Source organism: Aspergillus karnatakaensis, assembly GCF_047715665.1.
Source record: "Aspergillus karnatakaensis strain CBS 102800 unplaced genomic scaffold BJY04scaffold_66, whole genome shotgun sequence".
In the NCBI taxonomy this organism is placed as follows: Eukaryota; Fungi; Ascomycota; class Eurotiomycetes; order Eurotiales; family Aspergillaceae; genus Aspergillus; species Aspergillus karnatakaensis.
Window position 1 is genome coordinate 107642 of NW_027395778.1, and position 20652 is coordinate 128293.

At 53.0% G+C, this 20652-nt stretch overlaps 7 protein-coding genes across 7 annotated transcripts; 4 read left to right on the plus strand and 3 right to left on the minus strand.

Annotated features, from left to right (window-relative positions):
- Nucleotides 1-1299: 1299 nt before the first annotated feature.
- Nucleotides 1300-3804, plus strand: BJY04DRAFT_210551 (beta-glucosidase; the record flags this gene model as incomplete). The annotated part of the gene is made up of 2 exons (XM_073714266.1): nt 1300-1468; nt 1520-3804. 2 exons carry the CDS (start codon nt 1300-1302, stop codon nt 3802-3804), a joined length of 2454 nt encoding a protein of 817 aa, XP_073566335.1.
- Nucleotides 3805-4667: 863 nt separating this feature from the next.
- On the minus strand, nt 4668-5496 carry BJY04DRAFT_199820 (uncharacterized protein). Its single transcript, XM_073712833.1, has one exon. The coding sequence runs from the start codon at nt 5392-5394 to the stop codon at nt 4990-4992; it is 405 nt and encodes a 134-aa protein (XP_073566336.1). The 5' UTR covers nt 5395-5496; the 3' UTR covers nt 4668-4989.
- On the minus strand, nt 5414-7033 carry BJY04DRAFT_223001 (uncharacterized protein; the record flags this gene model as incomplete). Its single annotated transcript, XM_073717570.1, has 3 exons — nt 5414-5940; nt 6017-6815; nt 6872-7033. The coding sequence occupies 3 exons, from the start codon at nt 7031-7033 to the stop codon at nt 5414-5416; spliced, it is 1488 nt and encodes a 495-aa protein (XP_073566337.1).
- Nucleotides 7034-13019: 5986 nt separating this feature from the next.
- Nucleotides 13020-13544, plus strand: BJY04DRAFT_199821 (uncharacterized protein). Its single transcript, XM_073712834.1, has 2 exons — nt 13020-13164; nt 13214-13544. Exons 1-2 carry the CDS (start codon nt 13162-13164, stop codon nt 13514-13516), a joined length of 306 nt encoding a protein of 101 aa, XP_073566338.1. The 5' UTR covers nt 13020-13161; the 3' UTR covers nt 13517-13544.
- A 428-nt stretch (nt 13545-13972) lies between these two features.
- Nucleotides 13973-16424, plus strand: BJY04DRAFT_199826 (cytochrome P450). The gene is made up of 5 exons (XM_073712835.1): nt 13973-14789; nt 14863-14979; nt 15039-15135; nt 15190-15258; nt 15310-16424. The coding sequence occupies exons 1-5, from the start codon at nt 14574-14576 to the stop codon at nt 16356-16358; spliced, it is 1548 nt and encodes a 515-aa protein (XP_073566339.1). The 5' UTR covers nt 13973-14573; the 3' UTR covers nt 16359-16424.
- Nucleotides 16425-16684: 260 nt separating this feature from the next.
- Nucleotides 16685-18494, plus strand: BJY04DRAFT_223004 (Zn(II)2Cys6 transcription factor domain-containing protein; the record flags this gene model as incomplete). The annotated part of the gene is made up of 3 exons (XM_073717571.1): nt 16685-16752; nt 16799-16843; nt 16895-18494. 3 exons carry the CDS (start codon nt 16685-16687, stop codon nt 18492-18494), a joined length of 1713 nt encoding a protein of 570 aa, XP_073566340.1.
- Nucleotides 18495-18577: 83 nt separating this feature from the next.
- BJY04DRAFT_210554 (cytochrome P450) lies at nt 18578-20617 on the minus strand (the record flags this gene model as incomplete). The annotated part of the gene is made up of 4 exons (XM_073714267.1): nt 18578-19120; nt 19203-20042; nt 20115-20149; nt 20227-20617. 4 exons carry the CDS (start codon nt 20615-20617, stop codon nt 18578-18580), a joined length of 1809 nt encoding a protein of 602 aa, XP_073566341.1.
- Nucleotides 20618-20652: the final 35 nt, after the last annotated feature.

Consider the following 20652-nt stretch of genomic DNA (forward strand, 5'->3'; position numbering starts at 1 on the left):
CCCGTGAGCTGAGGTATGTCCCGCCTCCACTAGGCATTGAAGGGTGATACCTAGAAAGATGGGTGCTCTTATACCACTGGATGGAGGAGTTTTGAACCTTATGAGCTCGGCCCGGGGTATCTTTGTTCAGTTATACAGCGTGCTACCATCCCGCGCCATGACATGGTTCATCAAATCATACCCCTCGGCGATATATTACGTATTCGAGTGACTTTGCGCTGTCAAATTGGGTGTAGTCTTTTGCCGGTACATATGTGCCGAGGATATCCGGGTGAATGGTGCCTACCGAGCCCCAATAAAACTCCATCGTCATTGTCTGGCTTCAATGCGGTGTACCTTTTATTCCTAGGCCACCTCTCAGTTGTGGTATACCACAGTAGTTTGCTCCATGAGAAGCATTCTCAGCATTCCGAAGCGTCAGATGAGCTCAAACAACCGTATCAGGGTCATCTTTAGCTCTGCCAAATTCCATTACATTCTACAACTTTCACCAGCTGATAAATGCTTAATTGCATACCCGACTGCTAAACAGGTTACGGCGAGTAATGCGGGTGGGTAATGCTTGCCCGCGGCCATTTGCAACCGGTAGGTATGACGGACCGACAAGCCGAGTTGTTGCCAACAAAACAGGCAGGACTCGCAAGAATCCAGCACCAAGACGGAAAACCCCCGAAGCTACCCTGCAGAATCCCCAATCCCGACCCCGAGCGTGGAGCCCCGGAATGCGCACATGGAGAACTTCCGTCTCCACGTTGCTACCGCTATCCCGAAGAATCAACCCTCCGAGGCAGGCCGAGCGCCCTGGGCGTCATGCGACCTGACTCGAATTAGGGCATCCTCCTGCCGATCAAGCTCACCAAGAGGTGACCAAGCGAGACCAAGCGAGACCAAGCCCGGACGATTATGGGTAAACGTCGGGTAAATTTCTTCGTTGCTGGCGCTCTGTCCCGGTTGTGGTTCCTGCGTCTCCATCTCTCAGTCGTGATTCGCTATTCCCTCCGCTTTTCCCCCGGACACTCCACAGCAAGCACTGGGTGAAGTGGAGATTGGAGAGAAAGAACTTGGTTAACTGACTCTTGTGCTGAAGATGCCGTCATTGGCTTGGGTTTATGGGGTTATGACATGGTTGGCGGCGGGGAAGGAAGGGGTGCTCCTGCTGTTGCCAACCCGGAGTTTGACAGTGGACACCTCCTCGCGTCGCTCTCTCGGTATTCCTTGACGTTGATCTGCCGACTCGGCCTATAAGTATCCCGGCCACTCCCCGGGTTTTGGTCTATCACAGCCAAACAATAAGACAAAATGCCTGGTGCTGGGAGCTTAATTCTATCGACCTTGCTCGCTGCGACTGCGGTCCGGGGGCAGAACTTTGATGGCGGCCCTCGCGATGAGGACGCTTTCAACTATGTCCAGCCTAAGAACACGACTATCCTTGGGCCGTATGGACATTCTCCTGCCGTTCTTCCTTCACGTATGACCTCTCCTTGACACTCAGTGTTACTCCGTTGCTAACAGCCTACAGCAAACGCCACTGGGGACGGATGGGAGGAAGCCTTCGCTCGAGCACAAGACTTTGTCTCGCAGCTTACCCTAGATGAGAAAGCTGACATGGTCACCGGCCAATACGGCCCTTGCGTCGGAAACATTGTCGCCATCCCACGGCTGAACTTCCCTGGTCTCTGTCTGCAAGATGGCCCCCTCTCAATCCGTGTCGCCGACTACGCGAGCGTCTTCCCTGCTGGTGTCACTGCTGCATCCACCTGGGATAGGAAGATCCTCTACGAGCGTGGTTACGCCATGGGCGAGGAATTCAAGGCCAAGGGCGCGCACATTCTACTCGGCCCCGTCGCCGGTCCGCTCGGCCGCTCTGCCTACTCCGGCCGTAACTGGGAGGGCTTTGCTGCGGACCCCTACCTCACTGGTGTTGCTATGGAGGAGACTATCCGCGGCCACCAGGACGCCGGTGTGCAGGCCACGGCCAAGCACTTCATCGGTAACGAGCAAGAGACACAACGAAACCCGACTTTTGATCCCAACGGAACTGTCACCGATGTCATCCAGGAGGCGCTTTCTTCTAACATCGATGACCGTACCATGCACGAGCTGTACCTCTGGCCGTTTGCCAACGCGGCCCGCGCCAAGGTCGCCAGCTTCATGTGTGCGTATCAGCGTCTGAACGGATCATACGCCTGTGAAAACTCCAAAGCCCTGAACGGCCTGCTGAAGCACGAACTCGGCTTCCAAGGGTACGTCATGTCCGACTGGGGCGGTACTCACTCCGGTGTTGCCTCTATCGAAGGTGGTCTCGACATGAACATGCCCGGTGGTCTTGGCTCGTACGGCCAAACCCCCAAGGCAGGTTCTTTCTTTGGTGGAAATGTCACTCTGGCCGTGACCAACGGCACCGTCGCCGAGTCCCGCATCGACGACATGATCATCCGCATCATGACCCCTTACTACTGGCTCAACCAGGACAAGGACTTCCCCACTGTTGACCCCTCCTCTGCCGACATCAACACCTTCTCTCCCCGTGATGAATGGCTCCGAGAATTCAACCTCACCGGCCCCGTCAGCCGAGACGTCCGCGGCAACCACAGCACCCTGATCCGCCGCCACGCTGCCGAAGCCACTATCCTCCTGAAGAACAAGAACAGCGCCCTACCTCTGAAGTCCCCCAAGACAATCGCCGTCTTCGGCAACGACGCCACTGACAGCACCGTCGGCCCGCTCAACGAAGACAACTTCGAATTCGGCACTCTCGCAGCCGGCGGCGGCTCAGGCACCGGCCGCTTCACCTACCTTGTCTCCCCTCTCTCCGCCATCCGAGACCGCGCCCAGAAAGACGGCGCCAAACTCGTGCAATACTGGCTCAACAACACCCAAGTCGCAACCACCGACGTAGCTACCCTCTTCGCCCACGCCAACCCCGCCCCCGAAGCCTGCCTCGTCTTCCTCAAGACCTGGGCCGCAGAGGGCGAAGACCGCGCACACCTCAACTCCGACTACAACGGCAACGAAGTCGTCACCTCCGTCGCCGCCGCATGCAACAACACCATCGTCGTCACTCACTCCTCCGGAATCAACATCCTCCCCTTCGCCGACCACCCCAACGTCACCGCCATCCTAGCCGCCCACTACCCAGGCCAGGAATCCGGAAACTCAATCGTCGACGTCCTCTACGGCGACGTCAACCCCTCCGGTCACCTCCCCTACACCATCGCCCGCAACGCAACGGACTACAACGCCCCGCCCACGACCGAGGTCTCCACAAACGGCACCTACGACTGGCAGTCGTGGTTCGACGAGAAACTCGAAATCGATTACCGCTACTTTGACGCCCAGGGGATTCCCGTCCAGTATGAATTCGGCTTTGGTCTCTCATACACGACTTTCAACCTCAGCGGCGTTGAGTCTTCTCGTCTCGTTGACGAGATCACCCCCAAGCCCGAACAGCAGCCGATCCAGCCTGGTGGAAACCCAGCGCTGTGGGAGAATCTCTACACCGTCTCCGTGAATGTCACTAACACCGGTGACGTTGCCGGTGCCGCTGTCCCGCAGCTCTACCTCACATACCCGGATAGTACACCCGCCGGAACTCCCCCGAAGCAGCTGAGAGGCTTTGACAAGATCGCTCTCAAGGCCGGCGAGACGAAGGCCGTGGAGTTTGACCTTGCCCGCAGGGATCTGAGTTATTGGGATGTAGTGGAGCAGGAGTGGGTTGTTCCCACCGGCGAGTTTGTGGTGAGGGTTGGTTTCAGCTCGAGGGATTTGAGGGAGAGGGTTGCTATTACGCCTCTTGAGGGTTGATACTAGGATAAAACGAGAAACATGACATGAAGAATGTGGAATCAGGTGGTGGATAAGATGGGATGAGACGAGATGAGACGAGACGAAGTGAACGATATCAAGATCCAACTGTACTGTATATAGTGTCTCTTCTAGCAAGCGCTCCCTAAAACGAAGCATTGAAGAATTGTTATCCATTTTCTTGATGGTTTTCATTTAATCCTAGAGCTTCTCGCTGTAGCAGACTCCTCTAGACGTGGTATATGACATGACCTCATGCCGGAAGCCACTAGAACTTGAGTAGCCCACCCCAGACGCCCTCAGATCCGCTCTATATATATATATATATATAACCAACTACCGACATACACATGCCCGAAGTCAAGCGAGGCGCCTACATTACTGTTTACAGGTGGTATATTTGTATAACAAGACTGATAACCAGCGTCAAGACCACCACCAAGCGCACAGGACTCCTGATACTGTTCCACATTCGGCCGCAAGTCGATGCTATACCTCGACGACGTCGTCAGTCAATCACCAAACGCCAAGTAAAAGACTGATGGACTGAGGATAAAATAAAATACACACGAAGCGCACATAATACAAAGGTAAAGCCAGATAGTCGATCCAGATACAGCCCAACACGACACAACACAACACAGCACAGCACGGCATTGCTTCGCTTTGCTTTGCTCGCAAAGCAAGCTTGATTCTACTATCGTGGCAGCAACCAATATCTTGCTCAGCGGGTAGGTAGATGGTCCGATACTCATTTGCAGCCCACCGAGTCGTGTGCGAGTGTGGCCGTGTCTCGCTGTGCCTGTGCTCGCTATCCTGAGCATCCGGTGTTGGTTGCTTGAGGGACGGCGCATGGATGAAGGGTGATTTGAAGAGAAAATGGAGGTTGGAGATCCTGTGAACGAGCCTACTTTACACTAGTTGGATGCCCTGACGGGGCAAAAGTGGACATGTACAGGAGGTAGGGGCGCAAGGAACTCTAAAAATAGCACTGGCTGGGAAAGGAGAGAGTGACGGGGAAGCTGACTGGAGGGAAGTTGTGATGTGCTAGACATACGCTGGCGGATTGGGTGTTTGAGGTAACAGGCCTTGCTGAGTGTACCGTGGTCTACATCCGGGTAATGCTTGTGTCGAGACGTGTCTGCTGCGGACGGTGCAGCTGTCGCTGGTACGGAAGGAATACCATCAGACTGGCGGTTTTTCCTTCTCTGTGGGCTCTCGGTTTGGGAGGATAGGGCTATTGGGGAGATGACGGTTCAACGTTGGAGAGGGAGGGTTGGGGGTTACAGGAGAGGCACTACGCGGGAGAGAGGGAAGACATTTGCGTAAAAGAATGGAACTAGATATAAGGGTGAGCGGGGTAACAAGTATGAAAGAACAAAGAGAAGACGAATTTGGAAACAAAGAGAGGGTGCCCACAGGTGTGCGCGGAACCAGGGGTGGGAAGAGACGGAATGGAACGGAAAGACAGAGACACGCAGATAACAGAAAGCAAAGAATGGGTAGGGAAATGAAGGAGGAGGTAAGAGACGAAAAGGGAACGAAAGGGAGGGGAAAGTTAAGCAATGAAAAGAAAAGAAAAAGAAGCATGATTGCCCCCCGGGCTCTCTCAGGTTGCCACTCCCTCAGCGTCAAGAGGAGGATCGGCTTTGGCCACCAAGGCCATTGCAGCCTGGACGTGTATCTTCCGCTCGTCGCTTTCGTTTGTGTCAAAAGTCCTGTAGACGTTTGGCTCCACGATGGCGAGGACTTCCAAGCGCTTGTGGGGGGTTTCTCCAGTGTATCTGTAGTACTGCATCGTCTCACCATCCGCCGAGACCAGGCCAGGATCAAGATCCTTCAAGGTTCGGAACTTCAGAACGGGGACCCATTTGTGCATCTCCGTCACGTATTCAAACAGGGGTTCCAGCATCATCATCTTGGTCCATTCCACTCGATCTTCCGGTGTTCCGCGACTAGGACGCATGAGGCTTTGGACAACTTTGTGGGCGAGCAGATGCTTTGCTAGCGCCGTACACATGGTCTCACGATGAGTATTTTGGGCCTCCACGAATTCGCTCAGCATCTTCGAATCTTCCGTCCAATTGCAAAGTCGGACGGTGAGGGTGCGCCAGATACGCGCCCCCTCGGGTTGGTCTACGGTGCCATCATGTCAGATCAAGGGCAAGAGGTGGAAATCTCCGGAGGCGGGAACGCGATAATTGCAACTTACCTTCTTGGAACCTAGTATGGAGGGTGTTCAGGAGCTCACCTGCAGGCGTTGCACCCGTCCATACCTCCCACTTGCTCTCGTCGTCACGACCAGCGTTCTCGTTGATATCCCAGAAGGGGTTGTTGAACATGTTTTCAACAAAGAACTTGTTCACAAACATCCTCAGCAGAAATTCCGGAAAGCGCCCTTGCCACACTGGGTCGAGGCGAGATTGAATGTATTCTAGATCGTCGGAAGCAAGGTAACCGTCCAAGCTGGTAACTATATCCTTCTTTTGTTCGGCGCTGAGGTCAGGAAGGCCCCCTTTGAAAGCAACCCCTCTGGCCCACATTCCGGTATAATTAGATATGCTGACGAATACCTTGTGGAAGTTTCCTGGATGGTATTCAGGACTGATTCTCGGAGCCCATGACCCTTCCAAAAAGCATCGCCATGTGGTGCATCGCTCCAAATGACCCTCGAGGACACGAACACGTCTCTCCAGTACTGGGATCTGCTCCTCGAGCGGTTTGGTTTTGTCCCATGTCCATTTACCTGATGCATCGAACATCCTGTCGGGATCCCTCTCGCCCACGAACCAGGGACGGGAATCGTTGGTAGCCGTGGGACTCGCTGGGGACGGATCGGTAACTTGATTCGATGGGCCGTTGGTCGACTTCTTTTTATGCTTCGACTTCGGGGCGACAGGTCGCTTTGCGCGGGATTGGGCGGGCTTCGCGGGTCGATTGGTGTGGGAAATGGCAGTAGCCTTCGAACTATCGTGGGAGGCCTTCTCTCGCTTGGTGGACGGATCGGAAGCCTTAGCGACTGCAGTTAGCGAGCAAACAACAAGATATCAAGCAGCAAACGAGGTACCTGGGCGTCGGACGATGCCCTCTTGGTTGCAGAACGAGTACGCATGTTGAGAGAATAATCTAGGAGAGAACGAACGGAGACAAAAACGACAATAAAGAGGAGAGAGATGAAGAAGAGCAGCAAATGGTGAGGAGAAAAGGACGAGAAAATGAGGGCTTCCATGGTGAAGGTGGACAGGCTCGTTGCCACAAAGAATGAAAGAAAGAATGTATGCGCCCAGGATATAAGATGAAAGAGTAAAAATACAGCGAACCCCAAAAGAGAGATTGCAAAAACAACAAGAAACACAGAAGACATACGAAAGTTTAACGAGAAACAGCACGAAATCAGACGAAAGCCACAAAGTATATCCAGAGCCACAGCGAGAATTCTCTCTTTCCAGCTTCCTGTTATCCTGGTGCAGCCCATATGTATCACCTCCCATCCCCAGTTTCTTCACCTTGTCCATCCAGGTCACCTCCTATCTGCCTTCTTCCTTGTCACCACTCAATCAAGTCCAGCATGGAACCCAACACGGAACCCAAAACGGACAATGACAACCCGCTCTACATTGGGTGGGACTTTGGCACTACTGCCAGCGGTATAAATCCCTGATCCAGTCGGAGTGTATGCGCTAACTGAGAATCTTGTTTAGGTCTCTCGCTCATTGCCGATAAGCGATTCTATCTTTCTAAGGTTCAACGCCTACAGCACATCGACTCCTGGCCGGAGGACTTCGACGATGACTCAGTTCCGGCGCCTAAGGTCCCAAGCTTGCTTTCTTTCGCCACAGATGGTTCGGAGGAACACCGCTGGGGGTTTGCCGCTTACAACCACCCCGGCAGTTTCAAAACAGCGTGGTTTAAGCTCAGGTTAGAACCGAACGCCGACCCCGCCCAGTTCCATGACGGTGCGCTCCAAGCGGCCACAGGAGTCGAGATCTGTCAGTTGCCGGATGGAGAGAGCGCCGAGACCGTGACCGCACGGTTCTTCAGGCTTATGCATGCCCGTCTCCAAAGAAGATTGAAGCAACTCTTCTCTGGGCTCAACATCCCAAGGCTGGAATTCTATCTTACAGTCCCTGTCAACTCCTCACCAGATGTGATAGAAGCGATGCGTCTCGCTGCTGAACAAGCAGGATTGGATAGTTGTCCTGGGAATCGTGTCTGGATCATGGAGGAGCCCCATGCCGCTCTGTTGCATGTGTTGAAGCGCGGGAACCGGAGACTGATTGTAAATTTCTCTGCTCGAGCTTTCCATGTCCAATACTCATTATTACACAGCCGGGGGAGGTCATCATGGTCGCTGACCTTGGCGGTGGCACTTGCGTGAGTTGTCGTTCCTCGATCTTCTTTTGAAGCAACAGTGGTATTGATGGCTTGTCATCAGGATTTCGCTGTCGCGGAAGTTCCCAGCTCAAACAACCGCAGCAACTTCAGCGCAGTGGTGGAGACCAGAGGTAAGCGTCCACCTGATCCGTCGCTCTACTTCACGACTCAAATGAGTTAGGTTTGCGTTGTGGAGGCGCTGTGGTCGATGAGCGCCTCTATGCTTTATTGAACCTTCGATATGGAGCGTCATTCCAAGACCTGCCGTTCTCAGCCAAGGGGCCGGGGAGCCGGTTTCACCTCATGTTCGAGAACGTGAAAAAGAAGTTCAACGGCAAGCTGCTGGGACCTGCAGAGCTAGAATTGAGGGACGAGCAAGGACTGTTGATCCAAACATGCGCTAACGGCACCATTACCCTGGAGACAGAGGATCTTCTCAACCTATATGAGCCAGTGATCGCGAACATATCGCGGTATATTCAATCTCTGCAGGACCAGGCTCGAGAGGATGGCAGGCCGGTCAAGGTAGGTGTGCATTATCCCACGCGTTCGCCATAGTGCTAACTACTAAATAACCCCCCAGAAGATCTTCCTGGTTGGAGGGTTTTCAGCCTCCCCCCACGTTTCTCGCTTGTTGACCGCCGCCCATCGAGTTGCTAACCACGTTGATGTGATCCAGGTGCCGAATCCGTACGTTTCCTCAAACATTAACAGCAGCGTACACCTACAGAGACTAACACTCACGATAGCATACTCGCGGTGGCCAATGGAGCCGCTTTGCGAGGATTGTACCCGGCGCCCGCGACAAGGATCGTCCCTAACGCTCACTACGGGTTTGGCTCTAGTCAGTACCAGCTAGATAGACGCGGCAGCACACGGACCCTACGGCTGGTCGAGGACTCCATGAAATGGGTCTTGAAGTGTGGCGAGTCCATAGAGGTCAAAGATGATGTCCTTGTGGAGTGTTTCAGACCCTTTACCGAGGGAGCCCCTGTCTACCTGGCGATTTTCTGCAGTAATGCCGCCGAGCCTCCCAAGTCAACCGGCCACCGGTGTAAGTGCAACCTTTCCACCAACCTGCCGCATGACTGATTGTTTTCTATCTGTAGTGGTGGCCCTGAAGGACCAGATACCCCTAGATGTCGGTTCTGTCGACCTCGCTCGGTTGGGGTTGCAGAATGAAGACAACCCAGTCCTGCCACTGCTTGTAAGAACACGTGTTAGTCAAAGAACCGGGTACATTGTGTTCTCCGTCTCGTGCCATGGAATTATCTTGGGGCGGCGTGAATTGTTGGTCGAGGAAGTCCAAACCTAGTCATCCATTTCCTTGTTGTTCGGTTGCTCTTGTCTTGTCTTTTCCTGTTTAAACTACATCCTACCCACAGCCTTAATGTTTTCTCGATTTACTCTGCTCGTTGAATGGATTTCTAGTGTTTGCTGGTTCTACGGGCCTTCTCTCCACGATCTCTAGCACTGAGTAACATGTAGACCCCCTTGATCCTTCACGATGACACGCCAACCTCCATCTCGAGTAATCCACACCGGACGACAGATCTTAACCAATGGCAGATTATTCATCTGGGTGTGCACTGTCTGGCTCAACGGCACACAATTACCCCCTCCACAGAAAGAACCTGCCTCATCTGACCTCACCGCTACGCCTGCTCCATCTGCCCATGACGGTAGTGGTTAGCCGCAGTTACGACATCTGACACACGAACGATCCAGACCCAGCTGCATCGGGCTTGGAAGACAATCGTCAAAATGTGTCTCTGAGCCCCACCGCAATGAACAATGGTCCCCGAGACTTACGCGAGCCTCAGATACGAAATCCAACACATCCAAGGACTCTGGGATCCCACCGCCAGCCCAGTATGGTCCATGAAATTCTTGCTAGCCGTAGATACGAGATTTGACACAACCCCTTTTCCGGTCTGCCATGCCTGATTAGCCACAATACGTGCCTACCATGGCTCCAGGCACACAACAATCATGGTACATCTTCCTCGAGACTCCTGTCAGTTAGATACGAACTCAGACACAACTATTGAAGCCACTTAAATGTCTCTGGTCAGCCGGATCATCTTCTCACCATGCCTCAGAGCCCTCCACCGCCATCAGCTGTGGTCTCCAAAGCCCTCGCAAGCTACCGACACATTCCGGTGCATCAAGGACGACCCAACCACGTCATCCCACTCGTCAGCAACCCCTGAAGTCCTACAGGACCTAGCCTAGGCTGTCCAGAGTCCAAAATCTAGGGAGCTACAAGAAAGCCCGCTGATCCCCGAAACAAAGTTTCCGTCCAGCCCAGACTGAAATCGATGCCGCTCCAATTAAACATGGTTTCGCCATCAGGTCTAGAGCAGTTTGTCGGTCTGCACGGAGTTTGTCTCGGACAGTCAGCTGACAGAATGCTGTGTTGTAAGTCGGGGCTAAATGCCCACGCCGCGGCCAGCCGCTGACCTCTTCTCGATTCGTGAGGGATCAACGGCGCCAATTTCCGGGTGTCTCATGCCGGTGGCTCTTGCTGGACACATCAGACCTTCACCAGACAGTCACTACATTGAGATAGTGCTGCCGGTGCGAGCAGCCCGCCGATGACCCTCATTTCACTGAGCAATTTGTACATTCGCTCCACCATGACAGCAATGGTCAATTGCACCTGTCAGATTCCGCGCGGCTAACAGAGCTCTAGACAGCCATGATTCGCCACCGCAATGCAATGAACCATAATGCCGCGGGGCCCCTATCAACACCAACGTCCGGTCCCACAGCCCCGTTTGCTCATCTTCATTAACCAGACCAATCGGACCAGGCCCTAATCCAGAATTCCCCGCCCCCCACGACACCCGTAAGCTTCAGTGGCGAAACCTTAACGCGGCCATTTGAGTCATTGCCAGCCAGCGTTGCTGACCGCCGGTTTTGAGACATGACTCTTCGGCGCCATGACTGTAGTACGGAGAGGGGCTCAAAATCTTGACCACTCCTCGTGCGGGTTTGGCTCATCGAGGTGGAGCGTGGTGGCTGAATTGCTTAATGTTTCAGTGGGTACCCGTTGCTGATCTTGCTGCTCCATTTTTTTGCACGAGTGTTCTTCGCTATGTGTATCGATGGGTTGCGAAGCAATGGTATAGCATTGGTAGCAAATGCTGCAGACAAGGTAGAGTAACTAATAAAAGCTCAACCGGGGAGCCACCTGGCACAGCTTCCACTAGGGAGGACAAGGAGGAACGACCGGGGGTGCGACGCAGCGCAGATCTCTCCAGTGTTACACAAACTCGTATTCAGGCCCGGTGTGCTGTCAGGTCAGGCACCGGGGCCTAGACAGGGGTAGCCTGATCATGCTGCGTCTGACACCTATGATGGCGTTTTCCGTTGAGACGGTGAGGCGCGTGCTGTCCGGTTCTTCGGATGATGGCGTATCCGGACTGACTGTCTTGCCTCAGTTCTTCCCTTGCTAAGCCGTGAGCTTTGCCTTGAGCGTGAACCTGGTTCTCATTCAGGTTTCACCCCCTTGTTTATTTCTGGTCAGCCTAGTGGGCTGGACGAGAACTTCCTGCTTAGCTTGTCCTGGTCCAATCGGACAGCACTACATGTTTGGCGTATACGGTGGGGTTCGCCATGTAAGATGCGGTGAGCTTAAAGTTCTGCAGGGCTGGGGCTGAGCATCTGGCACCGCCGATCGCTACAGCATCCGTAGTCTGGCATGGCAGGCACTAACTGACTGGCACCCTGGTGGAGCCTTCGTGCCATATTTTAGTCTGGTAGGAGCATCAGCTAGCCACTACATCAGGCTGACCGCGGAATAAGGCGCTATGAGCCCGAGCCAGTGTCAGTCGTGTTCCTGGCAAGGGCTGAATGCCGGTCTCAGCCTCCTCGCGTGACTGGACCGTTCCTGGCGCTAGGTAATCTCAGAGACTCTGCAGGCTAATCTGCACCCCTGAGAGATTCCCTGCAATTTGCAAATACTTTGATTGTACCAACGAACATCAGCTCCTGTATTTTACAAACCCCGTCTGGATCGGATAATAGAGTACGGTCTTGCTAAGCAAAGGAACCGTAGCCGGTCTAAAGATATCCCGACCTAGGCTTTCCGGGCAATCACAGAAAACAAAGAAATCTCGTACGTTCTAGCCCTAGTTCGCTGCTGGGGAGGTAAGCAAGATACCAAGGATCCATCATTGCGGTTGAGGATCTTTATTCATTTCTGAAAGAAAGGTGAGTCTATTCTCTTCCACGGCTACGAGATAGGGACACGGCGGGCTTTGCTGCGATCACGTCTTTTGTGGGACTAGGCGATGATTCAATCTCTGGAATATTTTACGCACTGACACAGGGTAAGTACTCCGTACAGTACCATGGCTCTCATCGGACCGTTATTGAAAGAGCCTGGCTGTCTTTATGCTCTCCAGGGCTCGACCTTGCTAGAGCTAATAGCGGTCGGCTCTGTAGACTTGAATTGAACCTCTATCCTTCTTTTACGTCCTCGACCGTCCGATTCTGCGCATCTGGTGGGCAGCTTTCTTGAACAATCATCTTCAGTGAGATGAATCTCCCGTGCCAGTGAGCATATCTACGTATAATCACCCAACATGCCGTTACACAGAGCCGCAATCGGCAGGCTGCACGTGCCAGGAGGCTCGAGTCAGCGCGTGGCCGCCGCCCCCGCGGACCCGAGGCGGCGGGATCTTCCGCCTCCTGGATTGGTAGCGATCGGCAATCAATCAGCGAGATAACAAATCAGCGGCGCTGTTTCAAGTCCAGCAGGAGCAGGTGATCTCCAACTGCAGCACACCAGTACCTATGATGTCAGCAAGGGCGCCTCGTCTTGTGGCAGCCTGCAAAGTGCTCTAGATTCTGTCCTTGGGCTACGCCATGACTTAAAGGCGACTCAGGGACGTTGTACTCCTTAAGCAGCGGCATCCCAACTTACATCCTCCCAAAGGTTTAACCTGCCAAACAACATATTTAACGCTCTGCATTATGGTTGGCAATGCGATGAATTTCAGATAAAACTGTTTCCTGATCCTTCTAGTCGTGCTCTACGAACCCCGAAGCGAAAGCTATTTTCCTCTCCCTCCGCCAGGATCCAGCGGGTTTCACGCACCTAAATAGTGATGGTGTGCTTCGCTCGTTTGATGGAGATCGGAAGGTCATCGACTATAGACAGCTTAGTCCGGAGGAGATCAAGATCGCACTGACGGCGTATCCGCCCGATATGCTTGAGCAGGTTGGGCATAAGTTTGTTGGTGTCGATGGGCGAGATGTTAAGGATGAGGAGAAGTTGTTAAATTCGGGGGCGGATATTTTGGGGTCGATGGCGAAGACGGAGGGCTAGTGGCGGTTTGATATGGTGGTTTCTCGGTGGTAATGTTGTATGTACTGAGATGTGAGGCATTTCTTGCTTCATACTAACCATCACAAATGTATCGACCGTGAGATGTTCCTACTAAGATAGATATACTCTCTACACCACTCTACTTGTTTAGTTTGGCCGAAAGGCTCTTTCTCAGAGGGCGAGTAGCGGACAAGATCCTCTAGATGCTCGACAGCGAGTAATAAACATTCATTAGTCTTCGAAACCCTCTATCATGATGGTAGATTATATAAAGCAATCGCACAAGGGCCAATGGAACGAACAGTGGTTGTAACTTCTTAACGTCACTAATAATCCCGGCATCGACAAGCTTTTGATACCTCGGCCCCGCATATTCACTATTTGTGCGCATGCAGTCGCTATCAAACAATGCAAGGGTGAGTTAAGAAATGTGGATAATGATCCAGATCCAAATTGATTGCCTGATAGTGGCGCCATGCTAACTCGCTTTAAGACTCGGGGTTAGATACTAGTATGACAGTGCTGCGGAGTCCGAAAGTCCGCAGTCCGTCACCAATGTCACGGACTCATGGATCGAGGTGCACATAGGTGCGATAGTAAGTACAAACCATACATAATAGTCAAAATTTTCGTTCGCCGGATGAAGAACATAGGACAAGGTACACGAGTTAATGTGATGGCTTGGTAATCCCCTCCAACAGCTTACCTATCTCTTAGATACCAACTAATCCTACAACCTCCCAGCGATATCCTCGCTGAAAACAGCAGATGCTCCAACTTAAGCAGTGAAATAATAGATATCGAGGAACTAGAAATAACTGAATTCTCAAAATCACACAAACATGCGACCCGTTGCAAAGTAGATTCCCGCGGCGCCCGCACCGCACCCCCAAACCCGCATCTCCGCACGGCGGATCGCCCGGAAGCTGACGGATCCCTTAGCATCGATTTTTCTCCACCACCATTCACGATCATAAAATGAACATCCACCCCAATATCCACGGTCAGAGCTTTACTCTTAACGTGTCTAGATTTCGAGACCTATGTGGGCGCCGATATGGTGCTCGATATCCTCGTCGCTATCCTGTGCGACCCTATCACGTGGATTATTCTAAGTGCGGCACTTGTCGCGGGTGTTTTTGAGGCTCTTTTTGAACCGAGATTGTACTCAGGGTTTCCTGTTGTCGGCTTAGACCCGCGCAAGGGATATGTCTGGGCGCAGAAACAGTGGACGGAGAATACGAGGGGGGTTATAAGGAGGGGTTTGGAGGAAGTGAGTGAGCACGTGCTCGAGCGTTCCAGCGACCCTCGTCATATTGGATTGAAGTTTTCTAATGGAAATCTAGTGTGACGGGTGCTTTCAGGTGTGCACAGACTCTGGACCGAAGATTGTCCTGCCGAGTCGGTTCGCGGATGAAATTCGGGATCATCCGGACTTGAGCTTGAGGAGGGCTACGGCTGTGGTGGGTTTCATTTTTGCTGTGTTGTCCTTGGATGGTGCTGATTTGACTGGATGGGGTAGGAGTTTTCCGCGTCGTATTCTGGGTTTCAGGCCTTTAGTGAGAGGACCTCGGGAGTTGTGGTTAAAGTTGTTAAGAAGAGGCTGTCGAGATCGCTTGGTATGTTGACGCTGCGGCGAGCTTGTCAGGCTTGATTCTAATGGAACTGTGCAGGCGCAATTGCGAGAGATCTCGCGCAGGAGACATCTAGTGCCATTGCAACAGTCTTTGGCGAGCCAGAGGGTACGTTGGTCTTCAAATTGCTGATTGCTCCGGCGAACTAAGTCCACGCAGGTTGGACAGAAGTTGAATGCCAATCCCGAATTGAAGACTTGATTACCCGCATCTCATCACGAATATTCGTTGGCGAACAACTTTCTACAAATGACGAGTGGCTCCGACTATCTAGAGAGTATTCTACCATTGCGACTAGTGCAGCACACAGCCTAAGGGGCTGGCACCCGTGGTTCCGTCCGGTTGTACACTGGTTTTTACCCGAATGCCGCAAGCTCAGAGCGACTCTCCACGAAGCTCATGACATTCTCACGCCCGTGATTCGGAAACGGCGCGCACATGGCGATACCGCACCGGATGAGGAGCGATGTACTTCAACGAATCGAGATGTCGTTGATTGGCTCGACGAAGCTGCTCGCGGGGAGTCATATGACGCTGTTGCAGCACTGCTTCGCCTCTCGCATGAAGCGATACATAAGACGGCGGACGTGGTCAGCGGCGTTATCCATGATCTCTGCGGCCATCCGGAATATTTTGAGTCGCTACGAAACGAGATCGGCTCGGTGCTCGGGGAGAAGAAGTGGTCTGTCAGGTCACTGGACGATCTGAAGCTCATGGATACTGTATTGATGGAGTCGCAGAGACGACACGGTAACGATATAAGTAAGCCATTTAATTTCCAACACATTGTTGCTCGAGACGGTTATATTCTAACATCAGCAGCCATGCACCGTATCGCTGGAAAAGCAATCGATCTGTCTGATGGCGCACGGATACCCGCTGGTGCGTCTACGGTCGTGGCTGCGGCGCCACACCGGCACGGGTTGGAAATGTTCTCGAAGCCGGAAACTCTAAAGGACTCGGCCCTGGGGAAGGATGTGAAAGATCAGAACTTTACTGCGACGTCGCCGCGGTACCTTGTCTTTGGACATGGAAGGCATGCGTGTCCGGGGCGGTTCTTTGCTGCTGCGCAGATCAAGATCGTTCTGGTGGGGTTGTTGATCGGGTATGAGTGGAGGTCTGTGGAGGCTGGTGAGGATGGTAAGGATGGTCCTCTCGGTCAAGTACCGGCGAAACTTGAGATTAAGAAGAGGGTTGATGGGAGCTAGAGTTTCAATATATATAATGACTGTACGATAATCAATGTACCTCGAATGAACTGATGCAACCCGGTGTCCCCTTGTGTAGGAACTCTTCAGCGCGCTCCAAGCGATTGCAACAATGATCACAATCTGGGTATACACCAAATCATCGCTGCAATGTGTATACAGCCAGTACCATGACTGCCTCGACAGCGATATCCAAAAACCTTCAGAACACGTGACCTTACCGTAGCTCCGATTCATCCTCGTCAACAACCCCGTATTTTCTCGCCATCCATCTCTCTCCAACGTTTGAACCATCTGCTCCCATTACCGTAGCCACTTCCAAAATTATGGAAACCGCGGTTCGTAGATCGCGAGCGAGTAAGCCGAAAGTCCGAACGGGGTGTATCACCTGCAAGTGAGTAACCATCGTGTTCTCACTCCACAAGCTAACCAGGCTCCAGGATACGGAGAGTCAAATGTGACGAAGGAAAGCCTGCGTGTCATCGGTATGCCCTGGATCATTTAGCTTAATCAAAACCATACCTCATCAGCTCTAGATGCCTGAGCACCGGACGAAAGTGCGACGGGTACATTCAACCCGCACCAAGAGCGCCCCACGAGCTGAGACAGTGCACCTCAATAATCACGACCCAAGAATCCAGAGCGCTCGAGTTCTTTTTCAAGACGTCCTCGACCACATTTGCTGGCTTTCTAGAGCGCTCATTTTGGAAGCGCAGTGTCCTCCAATTCAGCCTGTCAGAGCCCTGCATTCGGCAGGCTTTGGCTGCGTTGGGCACGATTCATGAATGTGAGGGAGGCCTCTTAGGCTCTGTGTATCAGTCGCGAGATCCTAGGCTGTCTGAGCAATTGTATAACCGTGCAATACAGTTAACCGTGCAAAAAGCAGCGGCTGGGAACGCTGCTGTTCCAATCGTCGTGACTGCCAGCATTCTGTTTACTTGTTACGAGTTTCTGCGCCGCAACTCAGCAGCCGCAGCAGGCCATATTGCGAGTGGGATCAACATTCTCCGTGGGTGGCGACACAGCAATCAGCCTTTACAGCGAAATGCATGGAACACAGGGTATCGCTCTTTCGAGGCGCAGTTCATCGAGACTGAACTGGCCCCAGTACTCACTTTATTCAACCTCAATGTTTCCGAGTTTGGTCCCTTTCCCCGTAGCCGCCTTATCCTGAATGCGGTGGAAGGAGGACGGCCAACCCTACCCGCACGTTTCGAAACACTGCGAGAAGCGAGAGGAGCCCTTGTTGATCTGGTCACTGCGACCACTGAACTTTTTCAAAGCCTTGACTACGGGGTAGAATGTGGAAAACCGTCAAACGAGCTCATTGCTACGGCCTCAACAGACCTCCAAGTCAAGTTCGAGCTTTGGGTAACGAAATTCAGAAACCTAGTACAGTGCGGAGAGCCTACCTGGAACAAGGAAGAGCAGTCTGCCGCAAAGGTGGTCAAGATCATGCAACTTGGTGCCGAGATGGCTTTGGCAGCGTATCTGTTTTCAAGCGAATGTGAGTGGGATGCTCGCCGGGCGGGATATGAGGAGATTATCCAGCTCGCAGAAGCACTCGTCAACGACCCGGCTCATTATCCAACCGAGTTCTCCAAGGCATTGAGCTTGGATCTCGGATTGATCTATCCCCTGCATGCAGTCGCATGGAAGTGCCGCTATCCGGACTTACGTCGCCAAGGACTAGCTCTACTTTTGCGAATTGCGCGGCGGGAGTGGTTGCTGGATGCACGGCAGTATCATGCTATATTCTCTCGCATTATGGAGATTGAAGAACAGGCTCTTGGAGAATTGTACGGTTCGAATGAGGCGCAAACCATCTTACCACTTGAATATGCGCGCATCCATGACTTCTTCTGTCTTCCGCAGCCGACTCTCTTGGCGGAGAAACCGCAGTATACCGTTACTTTCTTGTCTAAACCATATGGCTTGGATGGACCGTGGCATTATATGACTGAGAATATCGAGTTGCCGACTCTTGGAGCTGGTGATATCGCGCCATCCAACCTGATCTCAACCAAGCGATGGGCTAGTCCGGACGCAACAGACCCTGCTACTGCGAACATGCTCAAGAATACAGTATTTGGCAAACTGGGTACATTCGCTGGCCTGAAACCAGGCACTACCTGAGTAGTTGCTCATGTTTCTATGAGAGTGGGGATATTATCCGTTCTATCAGCTGAAGATCGCTATCCAAGATCCTCCCTCAGAAGCTACACCCCCTCTCTGCGTCGAAACACCAAAGGAACCTCCTTACCAATCGACAACGTAATCCCCGTCGCACTCCTCCGCAGCGCCATATCAGCCCTGCGTCTCGCATTCTCCTCCGACTCACCCCCAATCCTCGCTACCTCCACCCGGTACTGACGAAACAAACCAACAAGGGCAGCCACAAACTCCACCTGCGCGAACTTCCTCCCAATACACGCCCTCATCCCATCGCTGAATGGTATAAAAGCCCCTCGAACAGGCCTGTGGATATCCGGTGACTCCAGACCAGGACCCGCTAGGCCCTCCACACCGTCACTCCGCGACAGAAAGCTCTCCTTATTTCTTTTATCCCACCTCCGGGGATCGAACGCCGCTGCGTCAGGCCCCCAGTATTCCGGTGAGTAGTGCAGTGCGTTGGCGTTCAGGTTCACACGGACATTCGGCGGGAGGTGGTGTGTTGAGCCTTTATAGCTAATCGTCGCGCCCGCAGCGGTTGTCAGTTTCGGGATGCTCACGACGGGCGGGTAGAGGCGGAGAGTCTCGAGCTGGACATTGACATCGTTAGCCTCATACTTCCTCCAGCTGCAGCCCTTTAAAAGTCCTGTTTCATATACCAGAGAAACATACCATTACACAAAGAGGCAGAATCAGCCTCGGAAACACACTCTCATACCCACTCTCATTACCCCCCTCCTCAGCATTCCTCAAAACATTCTGAATCTCAGCACCCATTTCCTCCTGCACATCACCATGCAGCGCCAACAACACAAGCGCAAACCTTAACGTTGTCGCCGTCGTCTCATGCCCCGCCAGCGAAAAGATATACACATTCCCCAGCACCTCCGCGTCCGTTAACCCGGGATTCCGTTTTCCGGTGCTGTTTCCGCCAGCTTCTTGATCTTGACCTTCCCGTCTAGACCGCACAAGCCGCTCAAGGAGGTTATGCTTCCCTTCTCCCTCTTCATCTGCGCTATTCTCGGCTTCGTGTACGAGGGCTTGGAGGTAGGATTCGAGATCGCGGTATGCGGCGAGTGGTTTTCTAAGTAGTGGGTAGAGCGGCCGGCAGATGAAGCTAGGTAGCAGGCGGTTCGCGATCACGACAAGCGAGAAGGAGGCGTTCATGTAGGACATTACGCTGCGGAAGGTGAATGTGTATCCCTGTGCTGGATTGGGGGTGTCTTTGAAGAGGTCTTTTGGGGAGGTGGAGGTGGCGGTGGGTGAGAGGTTGTAGGGGAGGTGGACGCCGAAGCCGGCGGCGCAGATTATGTTCAGGGTTAGTTTGAGGATTGAGTCCCTGGTCGAGGGGAGGGTGAATGTTGAGCTTGTATTGGTGGAGTATTCCTCTTCCCAGTATTGGGTCATTTGTATGGTTTGCTGGAGGCTCTCGCGCCAGACGAGGGCGTTGTTTTTCTCGTTGAAGGCCGGGGCGGTGTATCGGTGGTGGTAGGTCCATTGGGGGCCTTCGCTCTGGATAGAGGGGTTGGTTAGGGCTGCTTGATGGTTTGTGTGGGGTGGAAGGAGGGGGTCACGGGGGCTTACCGCGAGGACGTTTGCGCCGTACATCTGGAAGGACTCTGTCCGATAGTAACAGCTTAGCCTTGGGTCACCGGGTATTGGGCTCCGAGATCCTCTGGGTTTAAGGAAAAAATACCTAGATGCTTGACAGGCTTCTCGAATCCACGTCTATCCCTAACGACACTGTCTACAACGGCCGCATCGCCAACATGACAGCTGATTCCACCGGGCGTAACGGTCAGGTAGACGCCCCCGTACCTTCGTGCGAGACGATCTTTGATACTCCACCGGCCGCGGAATGCACCGTCGCGGAGGATATCCGCCCATGATTCGGGGAGCAAGTTGTTCAGGACATAAGGAAACCAGGACGTCTCAAAAAGAAGGATGTAGGCTAGGTTCGCTTCGTATACTGGAAATATGGTGTAGGGGAGATTTGTCTTGCGTGCGAGGGAGAGGTTTTTGAGGAAAGATGTTAGGGTTGAGAGGGTGTAGATGGTTGGGAGGGATAGGAGGGTGAGCCAGAGCATTTTTGCAGAAGATGGAGGAAAATAATGGCGTGATG

What these genes read in the sequence shown, in the direction of transcription:
- BJY04DRAFT_199820 (XM_073712833.1), bottom strand. Translation starts at nt 5,394, where the DNA reads ATGCTTCTTTTTCTTTTCTTTTCATTGCTTAACTTTCCCCTCCCTTTC.
- BJY04DRAFT_199826 (XM_073712835.1), top strand. Translation starts at nt 14,574, where the DNA reads ATGGTGCTCGATATCCTCGTCGCTATCCTGTGCGACCCTATCACGTGG. An exon ending in TGAGGAGGGCTACGGCTGTG is followed by an intron (nt 14,980 to 15,038) that starts GTGGGTTTCATT and finishes TGGATGGGGTAG; the next exon opens with GAGTTTTCCGCGTCGTATTC. An exon ending in GAGGCTGTCGAGATCGCTTG is followed by an intron (nt 15,136 to 15,189) that starts GTATGTTGACGC and finishes GGAACTGTGCAG; the next exon opens with GCGCAATTGCGAGAGATCTC.